The sequence below is a fragment of the Ornithorhynchus anatinus genome, chromosome 9, assembly GCF_004115215.2.
Source record: "Ornithorhynchus anatinus isolate Pmale09 chromosome 9, mOrnAna1.pri.v4, whole genome shotgun sequence".
NCBI lineage: Eukaryota > Metazoa > Chordata > Mammalia > Monotremata > Ornithorhynchidae > Ornithorhynchus > Ornithorhynchus anatinus.
In genome coordinates, this window is record NC_041736.1 from 15,437,226 (window position 1) to 15,449,310 (window position 12,085).

General features: G+C 43.6%; 1 protein-coding gene across 1 annotated transcript; it reads right to left on the bottom strand.

Moving 5' to 3' along the window:
- Positions 1–610: 610 nt before the first annotated feature.
- Positions 611–11,495, bottom strand: SPC25 (SPC25 component of NDC80 kinetochore complex). The gene is made up of 7 exons (XM_029071568.2): positions 11,472–11,495; positions 5,548–5,711; positions 5,405–5,470; positions 5,019–5,165; positions 3,404–3,508; positions 2,380–2,478; positions 611–871 (listed from the first exon to the last, which is right to left on the bottom strand). The coding sequence occupies exons 2-7, from the start codon at positions 5,708–5,710 to the stop codon at positions 747–749; spliced, it is 705 nt and encodes a 234-aa protein (XP_028927401.1). The 5' UTR covers position 5,711; positions 11,472–11,495; the 3' UTR covers positions 611–746.
- Between the last annotated feature and the right edge of the window lie 590 nt (positions 11,496–12,085).

Here is a 12,085-nt window from a genome sequence, read left to right on the forward strand (position 1 = left end):
ACCAGACATTCCGGACAGACAATAAATCTAAAGAAAACCGAGGTAACATCAGTCTAAACCAGAGAAACCATGTACATACCCAGAGCTAAATACCGTATCGCATAAGCAGCATACTAACAGATTATGAAACAAAAGACAAGTAGAACAACTGAACTGTAAGAAGAGATTGCCAAACAGAGGACGGTGGCTTAGTAGTAGTAGATCCCAGCCTAATTTGGCAGGTTGTGAAGACAAAGCGGCCAAAGTGAGAACACATCCAGGGGCCACAAAGAACATCTCTGCCAGGACCCCAAATACTTAGTGCAGTGCTCTGCACAATAAACATTCAATAAATACCACTAACTGTTCCCAAGAGACAGTCTTTGTGTGTGCACAGCCTGGTCAGGACTGTGGCTCCCACAGTGGCTCTTTCAACTCACAGGTGAATTCCACTGTCAATGGCATCTTCTCCAAGCATAAAGAGCCTATTTACATGTATGATCAATCCCAGATTTTAACTTCAAGATATATCACTGCTGAGAAGTATGTAGAGAATAGCCTATTGGTCCAAAGGATGACTCAATAATGACATACTATCACTTACTTTAGATAAATAAATAGTGAACCAAAACACTTTTACAGGAGTTTATGGAAATAATACAAAGCACTGAAAAGTCATAGAAACACAAAAGTGGCAGATTTAAATGCAGAGCGGGGACAGGAAAAACGTTAAATATAAAACCCACCTTTGTACATTTTTTCACATACTAATTATAAACCAAACCAATAAAAGCTTTTCGGACATTGGCAAGAAAAGCAGAAAAATTGTTGGTTTCCCTCACTTTCTCTTGTAATTCAGCTAGGCAATCCAGATGAGGAGAACTTTCGGTCACTAGGAGTAAAAAAGCCAAAAATTGAAGGGCATTTCAACCAGAAAGTTTTTACTGGAACAAAATTATTCCTGATTTAAATGTTCTCTGATTACAATTTCCATTTAAATTATCTTTTACTGCTATGCATGCATTTTTGTTCAGTGCCTTCACTGTCTCTTGCCCTTCCTGGTCATGGCATCACCATTTTGGGATATTCTTTACAAGGCTGAATTTTGCTTTAAGGTGCTATTCAGAAGACGGTCTGTGCTACGGCAGGTAGTTTTGATTACTTAAACCTACCTGCGTTTTGAACCGTAGCTAATTGTTATGGTTTCCTAGAAAGTCTTAGCCTGACTCTACAGCTGCAGAACTCTTAGCCCAGTGTTACTGTACACTCCAGAGGAGAGGTCTTTAATAGGGTTGGGTACCATCTGAAAGGAGGAAAAGTGAAAATCAGCTTGGAAATCACTTCCTCTCTACCATCCCCTGCCCCGGGACTGTTTGGAGGATCAACAGAACAAATAACAACTGGGATAAACCCAGTGAAAGAAGATACAGTGGAGGAGGGTGGGGAGGCCAGAAAATATATCATTAAAAACCAAGGGATTTCTTTTATGTGTTTCATAATTTTCAAAAATGAAGATCAGTATGAAAATGCTTATTTAGCCAAATTCATTGAATTGACCCTCTACTCAGTTCCACTGAATTTTTCATTATGCTTCCCATAGTTGCTTCTAAATTAGTTATTTTTATCAAAAGATCATTACTCTCACTTTGGGCTGCTTATCTTTTCTCCCCCCTCCACAGACATTTATTGAGCCCTGGATACCAAGTACTGTAACAACAGAGCCAACCGGTTTTTCCTAACACCAGAGTTTGGTGTCTTTAGAAACTTGAGCTCATAAAACATTATGTGGTTCAGGCAAACCTAAGTTACAGTGAAAAAAAGGATGTTTCTGGGGCCAGGAGAATCAGGTAAATTACATATGCAAGGCCATTTTAGTCATTCAGTTTAACCAAAGATAATTCCAATGTTGGAACATTTGTAGTTCTAGACTGTAAGCTTGTTATGAACAGGGAATATAGTGTTATTCTGTACTCCAAGTGCTTAGTACAGTGCTCTGTACACGGTAAGCATTCAATAAATATCACTGATTCACTAATTCATTCATTCATTTAAAAGGCAAAGTAATCTATCACATTTGGGTGCATTTGTGAGTTACCTCAGTTTGCTCCTTATACCACTGTTTTACTTTAAAGGAGCAGTTTTATTCAGGCAAATATAATACACAAGGGCCATTTGGTCATTCTCTGGTTGCTTTAGCCAGAGTCCTAGGCAACTCCTACAGACCTGTAATGACATCCTGCACACCTAATTTGTTAATTCCTGGTAACAACAGGAAGCCAGATTCAAAGGAAAAGTGGGTATTTTGTAATTCCTTTGTTAATATCTCCATAGCTGCAATAGAAATCAATATTAATAATACTAGCAATCTGAATTAGCCATTCAGAAAAAAACTTCACATACCTTCATAATTTCCCTCTTCATTTAAGCACAGTGAAAACATGAAAGGCTTTTCATGATCCTTGGGATCAATGTTTCTGAATATAAACTGCAACTTTCCTCCTAGAATAATAAGAAGCCATTTAAAGCTGTCCTAATACACCCGAGGTCTTACAACCAACATAATTATTTTTGCTTTCACATCAACATAGTGAAAGATTAGCTAATCGACATTTTCAAATGCAGAAATACTTTTAAAATCAATCCCCACTTTGGGACATTTGAATTTCTCTATGGACATATGCAAAGAAACATTAGAGACTCAAAATGGCAGCTGCATATTAGCACAAACTTCAAAGGGATAATTTAGGAAAACTGAATGGAAACAGACTTCATTTAAATCCAATATTCACCAAATGTAATAGATGTTTTTCTATTATGGTGACCATAATGACTGTCAGCTCTAAACTCTGACTGGGAAAGGGAGTGGTCCAAGCAGTATCTTTTAAAAAATTCTAAATTTAATATGACGCCCAAATCTGTGATCTTTGGGGGGAAGAATTAAGGTTAAACATTTGGAATTTACCTAACCAAGTGAGTTGTGTGTTTCCTGGTCATTTTAGAGATGAAATACTACAATCAGAAAAATTCTAATAATGTTGAACACTTTAAGCTGCTTCTCTTACAGTTCTTTATAACATATCTTACCAATATTTTTTAAAATGGGATTTCTGTTAGTCACAAGCACTTGACTGCTCGAAAGACAAAAGAGATTGCCTTTTTAGTGTCAAGATTATGTTTTGGTTTTTTTAATGAGCAGGATTAGAGTTAAAACCTGATTGAGAAGGATTGAAATTCAGTTTGATGGTTGACTCTGCAGCAATGACCAAAAGTTTCAGTAGCAACTGAAAGTTCAAGAGGGGATATTTAAAAAGCTGTGTGTAATCGCCTTATTCTTTTGATTGTTAATAAGAGATGCTTATTCCTCAACTGATTCCGAGATAACTAGTTATACAGTACACCTACTAGTCTAATATGAAAATCTTACCGTGTGTGTTGCGTATTTCTAATCCAAGTCGATCTTTAAAATATTCGGAAGATTTATTCAATCCTTTCAGCTTCTCCTTATTGGCTTCATTGGTAGTGGAAATGACTGTGAATTTTGAAAAAGTGATGCAATATGTATTAAGACCTGGGAAGCATTTTTTTTGGCCCTTTCCATTAGCTAATTGGGACCTTAAACAAGTATCTTAAACCTTTCTTGGGTCGACTCTTCTCCACCATCCACAAAGCTACCTCCCCCTGGGTCTAACTCTACTGTAGCAGGTTCCTCTCTGGTCTCCCTGTTTCCAGCCTCTCCAATTGAAGCAGATTTCCAAGCTGCTTCTCACTCTGCAGTCCAAATTTCAAATGATTTTCAGCATGTCTATTCTTCTCTGCATCAAGCAGAAACTCCTAACCACTAGCTTCAAGACTAGCAGAAATCTTCTCCCACTACACCTCAACTCTCTCTCTTCATTCCTCCCGAGCTAACCTTCTCACAATGACCCATTTTAGACACTCCCATCTCCAAACCCTTGCTTTTACCCCTGCCTGGACCTCTCTCCTCTCTCAGAATCGACTTGACTAGACTGCAAGCTCCTTGTGGGCAAGGAACATTTCTACCATCTCTGTTGTATTGTACTCTCCCAAGCGCTTAGCGCAGTGGTCTGCATACAGAAAGTACTCAAATTCCTTTGACTGATCTTGCTCTCTCCATCTTCAAAGCCCTTCTGAACCCTACCTCCTGAAGATGACATTCCAGTCATGCCAATCTAGCAGCTGTGTTGAGTGGTTATCCTTTTTTCCTTTAATTACACTAGGAGTTAAGTATCTTTTCACAATCTGGCAACTGGCAGCTGTAGCTGTTGTTTCTTTCTCCTCCTCTCCCTGTAACTAACCTGTGCCTGTCAATTTCCTCCATTAGGATGCAAGCTATTTGAAGTCAGGGACCATCTCTCAAATTCAGCTGCTTAGTATGGATGCTCTGCAGACAGAAGGCACTCAGCACTACTGACTGATTGATTTACCCCTTAGCTAGGTATTACTGCTTATTTCACCTCTGTCAGGCACTTCAAACAACAGAGATAAAGGAAAAGGGGACAGAGGGACACTCAGAGCTATTAAAGGATGTGGAGAGAGAAGTCACACTTGTCTTATCTAGGGCTAAATCGGGGTTGTCTGCAAAACTAATATAAAAGAATCTCCTTCTAGCTGAATCCGGAGTTAAGTATGACCACTTCATTTAATTAATTTGAAAATATATCAGAATGCTTCTAATTAGCTCCTAATAAGGTGTCACATTTACTTTTAGGAATCTTATTTTAGGATGCAAAAAAGATCGAGTCATCACTGCTGAACTCATACTTGACAGGGATTAGAATTACTTTAGAATGTATCATTTGAATGCCTAATCTGCTTTACCTAAAAAGTGTTACCTGCAAGCATTTTAAGCATTTATTTTTCCATGATACAACTGACAATGGATTTTCATCTCCAGACAAATGTTTCCTGAAAAACAGGGTGAAAACTAGCCCTGAACTTTGGAAAATACTAAATTATGAATAACGGCCACCTTAAATTCATAGCCACTTAAAGACTTGACACACAAATGCTAAACTTACTTTGTTTTTTCTTGGCCAACTCTTCCTTTAGATTCTGGATACTTTGAGTCCACATTTCCTTTTGTTGCTGTCCATCATGAATTTTGGAAAGCAGTTCTGACAGGTTATCTTTTTTTTCCTTAATGATTTTGTTCTGCCTGTGGATTTCTGTGAGAGGTTGACAGCAATATTTAAGGTTGATACAAGAATGTCTACATTGGTCACTGATATGCATGCAAACCAGCAAAGCATCAGAAAACATTTAAAATATTTTACAGGAGTTAGGTAAACTGAAAGATAGATTTCTTGAATTCAAAATACATTACACTAAATAGGTTAATTGGTTTGTATTCAGTTATTTCTCCTGTTGGAACATATTTATATTTACCAGTAAAGGAAATCCATACCTCTTTTATATTCCAGAATTTTTTCAACCATTTGACCTTCTTCTTTTAGTTTTACTGACCATCGTTCTGTAAAATAAGTTAAAAATATGAATTATTCAAAGTAACTTTGAAAATAGGACCAGTGTAAGTGCTGTGCTTTTTACCTGTGAGCGCTTTAATGGCTTCTTTGTGGGCATCTCTCAGTGTTACAGTCTGACAGCTGTATTCACTTATCCATGTGTTTTTGAATTTGGTCCAAAATTCATCTATACTTTTATCAAATAAGGCCAGTTCTTCTTCTGTCTTTATATGGGACATGGTGAGCATTCTGCAGAGAGAATAATGCATGATCATAACCAGTGTCTACCCGAGAACCTTACTAGGTGCTGAACTCTGAACTAGGCACTTAACTTCTGTTTTATTTTTAATGGCATTTGCTTAGCACTTAATATATGCCAGGCACTGCACTAAGTACTGTGGTATATACAAGATATGTTGGACACAGTCCCTGTCCCCCATGGGGCTCCCAGTCATAACCCCCATTTTTAAAATGAGGGAACTGAGACATAGAGAAATTAAGTGACTTGTCCAAGGTCACCCAACAGGCAACTGGCAGAGCAGGATTAGAACCCAGGTCCTCTGACTCCCAGGCTTGTGCTCATCCCACTAGGTCACACTGCTTCATGAGACATAAGCCCTGTCCTTACTACATTTATTCTTCTAATTGCGGAAAGCAAGCAAACAAAAGGACAAATACATAGTGATTTAGAGGGAACGAGCGAATAGAGAATCCAAGACCTGAGTCTCTCCTGACATTGTGTCCCCTGCTGCTCTTCCTCAAGGGGACACTTACCACCTCTCAATTCCCTCCGATCCCCCCCAACTCTCTGGAAAAGATAGAGATGATGGCCCTCTCCTCTTTTACTCCACGTCATTTTCAGGTCATTTTCTTCCATCTTCCATCTTTATGTCATTTGAAGCTCATCCCAACTGCCTCTACTTCCTTTACAATTATTAGGTGCTGTACACTGCCTCCTTACGGACCCACCTATGCATTTCTACAAGAATTTGACATCTTTTTCACCATTTTACTCACAATCCTTCCACCTGCACTTATCCTCAAAGATGGACATCCAGCCCGCCCTCCCCGCCGCCCCCAAACCTCCCACACACGACCTTACCAACTACACACATCAAAACCCTGAACGTCATGATTACTAAATACTGCACCACTTCTAACTTCAGCTCTGAACTAACCACAAGCCTTCTAGCCTGACACTTCACTTACATCCCCTTGTCCCCACAGAGACTTTTTGACTCTCTCCATCTGTCCCAAGTTATCATGCCAGAATGGGGGCCATGGTCATGGGTTCAAACCCCGGCTCTGCCACTTGCCAGCTGTGTGACTTTGGGCAAGTCACTTAACTTCTCGGTGCCTCAGTTCCCTCATCTGTAAAATGGGGATTAAGACTGTGAGCCCCACATGGGACAACCGGATTCCCCTGTGTCTACCCCAGCGCTTAGAACAGTGCTCGGCACATAGTAAGCGCTTAACAAACAAATACCAACACTTTATTCTTTTACCGGTGCCCTATTTTGGACTCTTTGGCCTTCCTTCCACTCCAGGGCCTTTTCTGACGGAGGCACTGAATAATGATGAGAATTAATTACCCAGTAAATGTGGTGTCATTTGTAGCACAGACAAGCTGGATAAGGGATCGATATTAATGCACCGGTTGAGGATGGATGGCCTAAGGGAGACAGGATGTGAACATGTCTCTCTTTAGAGGGTCCTTTTTTATTGGAGTGGACAATGAGAGAGAGGCAGTTTTACAGTCAGACAATTGCTGGGATCAGGTCTTTCAGACACCTTCTCACCTCTTTAACCTCCTACTAACCCAGCCGGTGCACTTTGCTCCTCTCACACCAATGTACTCACTGCACCTCGATCTTGTCTGTCCCCCCAAGCCCTTGCCTACACGGTCTTTCTGGCAATATCCCTCTCCTTCTTCATATCTGACAGACCACCTACAGAGCCTAATACAATCATATCTTCTCCAAGAAGCCTTCTCTGAGTAGCCCCTCATTTCCCCACTCTATTCACCCTCCCATCTGCGTCACCTGTGCACTCATAGCTGTACCACTCAGGCAATTTGATAACCCACCCCGAGCCCCACAGCACTTATGTACATATTCTTATACTGCACTACTTCCCTCATCTGTAATTTATTTAACGTCTGTCTCCCCTTCTAGATTGTAAATTCCTTCTGGGCAGGGATTGTGTCTACTAATCCCCTTGTATTTTACTCGCGCACCTTTCAAAAAGCACTGATTATCTGCCCTTTCTGCTGCTCCAGGCCCATCTGTCTAGTTGTGTGGACAACTGTGTTTGTGAGCTTGTTGTGGGCAGAGAATGTGATCTGTTTGTTATTATAGCTTACTTTCCCAAGTGCTTAGAACAGTGTTCCGCACAAAGTGAGCACTCAATAAATACGACTAAATGAATAGATTGTTTTTTTCCCTGATTTTCACAAGAAAGTGGTCCAATCCTTATTAAATCAATCTGAGCATTATATTTACCAGTGGCTTGGTTAGGACTCAAGTGGGGTCTGCTGCTGCTTGGGTCTCAATTTCTTTTGTGGCCAAAGACAGTACTCATTCCCCATCCCAGTCGTCTCACACTCGCGGTGCTGAGCATAAAGGGACTGGATGACTCAATGTAAACCATCACATCTGCATAAAACACCCAAGTAGATGTCCCTCTGGCAGTGACCACATCTACCCTCTTAGTAAGCTCCTCGAAGGCAGAGATCAGGCCTGCGAACTTTCCTTTACTCTCCCAGGCACTTAGTATAGTGCTCTGCACACAGTAAGTGCTCAATAAATACCATCAACTGATGATGCCTGACAAAATGCTCATCCGAATAGCAAGAGGCCAGAAAGGACCAAAGTCACCCAGCTGACGCACGGCGGAGTGGGATTAGAACTCATGTCCTCTTACTCCCGAGCCCGGGCTCTTTCCACTGCGCCACGCTGCTTCTCTGCACGTTGCCACCGAAGGGACATGAGAAGAGGGAATGGGGGCTCTAGACTGTAAGCTCATTGTGGGCAGGGAGTATGTCTCTTTATTGTTGTATTGTCCTCTCCCAAGCGCTTAGTACAGTGCTCTGTACACAGGAAGCGTGCAATAAGTACGACTGAATGATTGAATGAATGAAAAGGTCCTCCGATAAGGCTTTGAAAGGCGGCAGGGAGCGTGATCGTCCGTCGGACCCCGATTAGACTGTGAGCCCGTCAATGGGCAGGGATCGTCTCTATCTGTTGCCGGATTGTCCATCCCAAGCGCTTAGTACAGTGCTCTGCACATAGTAAGCGCTCAATAAATACTATTGAATGAATGAAAAGGTGCCCTATTGCGTTTCCAAGACAAAGTGCACAAGAGTGAGAATGTCTCTCAAAAATTCACACCCAGGGACATGGAGAAGTGCGGCCTATTGGAAAGAGCAAAGGATTGGGAGTCAAAGGACCTGGGTTCTAATCTCAGCTCTGCCAGGCATTTTCTGGGACACAGAATTACTACTATTATTATTATTCTAGTATTTGTTACATGCTTATTATGTGCTAGGCATCGTACTAAGCACTGGCAGGGGGTGGGGAGGAATACAAGCAAATCAGTCCCTGTCCTGTGTGGGACTCACAGACTCAATCCCTATTTTAGAGATAAGGTAACTGAGGCACAGAGAAGTAAAGTGACTCTCCCAAGGTCACACAGCAGACAATGCTTTGCTGGAATATTTTTTTAACTCTAGTAATTCAATATGTCTTTCCTTCTCTTCACCCACGTGCTGATGTTCCTGAAATCTGGACTGTAAACTCCCTCTAGACCTTAAGCTTGCTATGGGCAGGGAATGTGCCTACCGACTTTGTTGAACTGTACTTTCCCAAGAGCTTAGTACACAGCTCTGCACACGGTAAGCGGTCAAATATCACTGACTTATGACAGGAGCCGACGATCACCCAGACTGAAGTGGTTCATCACCATCTATAGACCGTCCCAAGCCGTGCTGGGAGGCAACCCCTAAAATGGCCCAGCTGGTCCTGCCTTGCAATCCTCACCCCCAGGAAAACGGCTCAGTCTCCAGCAAACACATACTAGGGGCAGAACCTGTCCGCTGTGTGACCTTGGGTAAATCACTTCACTTCTCTGAGCCTCAGTGCCCTCATCTGTAAAATGGGGATTAAGAGCGTGAGCCCCATGTGGGACAGGGAAGGTGTCCAACCTGATTAATTTGTATCTACCTCAGGGCTTAAAACAGTACTTGGCACACAGTAAGCACTGAAATACTATTATTATTATAGAACAGTGCTCTGCACATAGTCAGCACTTAACAAGTACTATTATTATTATTGTTAACAGACAGTTCAGACGCAAAAGCACCAATCTCCCCCACTGCACTCTCTTAAGCCCTTAGTACAGTGCTTTGCAGAGTGAGCGCTCAATCAATGTCATATAATCATAATACTGATGATGGTGGTATTTGTTAAGTGCTTACTAGGTACCAAGCACTGTTGTATAATAATAATAGTACTTTTTAAGTGCTTACTATGTGCCAAGCACTATTCTAAGCCCTGGGGTAGATACAAGTTAATCAGGTTGGACACAGTTCTAAATCAGTGCTTGGCACATAGTAAGCACTTCACAAAAACCATCATTATTATTAGGCCCTGGGGTAGATAGAAGCTAATCAGGTTGTCCCCACATGGGGTTCACAGTCTTCATCCCCATTTCACAGATGCGGTAACTGAGGCCCAGAGAGGTGAAGTGGGTTGCCCAAGGTCACACAGCAGACAAGACACTGACGGACGGGTTAAAACCCTCCCCTCTCCGGTCTCCAGACCAGAGCATCCCACAACGTACCCCTCCGGGCCCAAGTCACGGGCCGCTCAGTGGAAAGAGCCTGGGCTTGGGGGTCCCAGGTCATGGGTTCTAATCCCGAATCCACCATTTGTCAATCGTGTGACTTTGGGCAAGTCACTTCTCTGGGCCTCAGTGACCTCATCTGTAAAAGGGGGATTAAGACTGAGAGACCCACATGGGACAACCTGATCACCTTGTATCCCTCCCAGTGCTTAAAACAGTGCTTAGCACACAGTAAGCACTTAGCAAATGCCATCATTATTATTATTGAGCCTCAGTGACCACATCTGTAAAAGGGGGATGAAGACTGTGCGCCCCACGGGGGACCACCTGATCCACCCTGTATCCCTCCTAATGCTGAGAACAGTGCTTGGCACACAGTAAGCGCTTAACAAATGCCATTATGATTATTATTATTGAACCTCAGTGACCTCATCTGTAAAATGGAGAATGAAGACTGTGCGCCCCCCGGGGGACCACCTGATGCCCATGTATCCCTCCCAGCGCTTAGATCAGTGCTTGGCACATAGTAAGCGCTTAACAAATGCCATCATTATGATTATTATTGAACCTCAGTGACCTCATCTCTAAAAGGGGGATGAAGACTGCGCGCCCCAGGGGGGACCACCTGATCACCCTGTATCCCTCCCCAGCGCTTAGAGCAGCGCTTGGCACACAGGAAGCGCTTAGCAAACGCCCTTACTATGATTATTATGGAGCCTCAGTGATCTCATCTGTAAAAGGGGGATGAAGCCTGTGAGCCCCCCACGGGGACCACGTGATCACCTTGCATCCCTCCCAGCGCTTAGAGCAGCGCTTGGCACACAGGAAGCGCGTAGCAAACGCCCTTACTATGATTATTATGGAGCCTCAGTGATCTCATCTGTAAAAGGGGGATGAAGCCTGTGAGCCCCCCACGGGGACCACGTGATCACCTTGCATCCCTCCCAGCGCTTAGAGCAGCGCTTGGCACACAGGAAGCGCGTAGCAAACGCCCTTACTATGATTATTATGGAGCCTCAGTGATCTCATCTGTAAAAGGGGGATGAAGCCTGTGAGCCGCCCACGTGATCACCTTGCATCCCTCCCCAGCGCCTGGAGCAGCGCTTGGCACACAGGAAGCGCTGAAGAAATGGCATCATTTTGCTGCTGCTTACGAGCCCCGCTCACCTGCAGCAGGCGCCGCCGCCGCCGCCGCCGCCACCGCCCCGCTCGCCAACCGCCGCCCCGCCGATTTCAAACGGCCGCGGCGGGAGGAGGGAGGGAGGGAGGAGGGAGGGGGGAGGGCGGGGGCGAGGCGGCGTCCGCTGATTGGCTGGGGCGCAGTCTCGCGAGGGCGGGCTGGGAGCGGGGCCTCCTGGGAATCGTAGTTCCCTCCGGGAGGCCAGGGCGCTCCATCCGGGCACTTCCCCCAGGGCCAGAGCCGGGCGGGAGCCGGGCCAGGGCCCGGCCGCCCTTCCGTTCTACAGTCATTCAGACACTCAGTCAGTTACTCATTCATTCAGTCAGTCAGTCGGTCATTCATTCAGTCAGCCCAGTCATTCCGTCATTCAGTTAGCCAGTCATTCAGTCGATCATTCATTCAGTCAGCCAGTCAGTCAGTCAATCATTCGGTCCTTCAGTCAGTCAGTCACTCAGTCATTCCATCATTCAGTCAGTCAGTCATTCAGTCATTCTATCAGTCAGTCATTCAGTCAGTCACTCAGTCAGTCACTCAGCCAGTCATTCATTCATTGTCAGTCATTCAATCAGTCATTCAGTCAGTCATTCCGTCAGTCATTCCG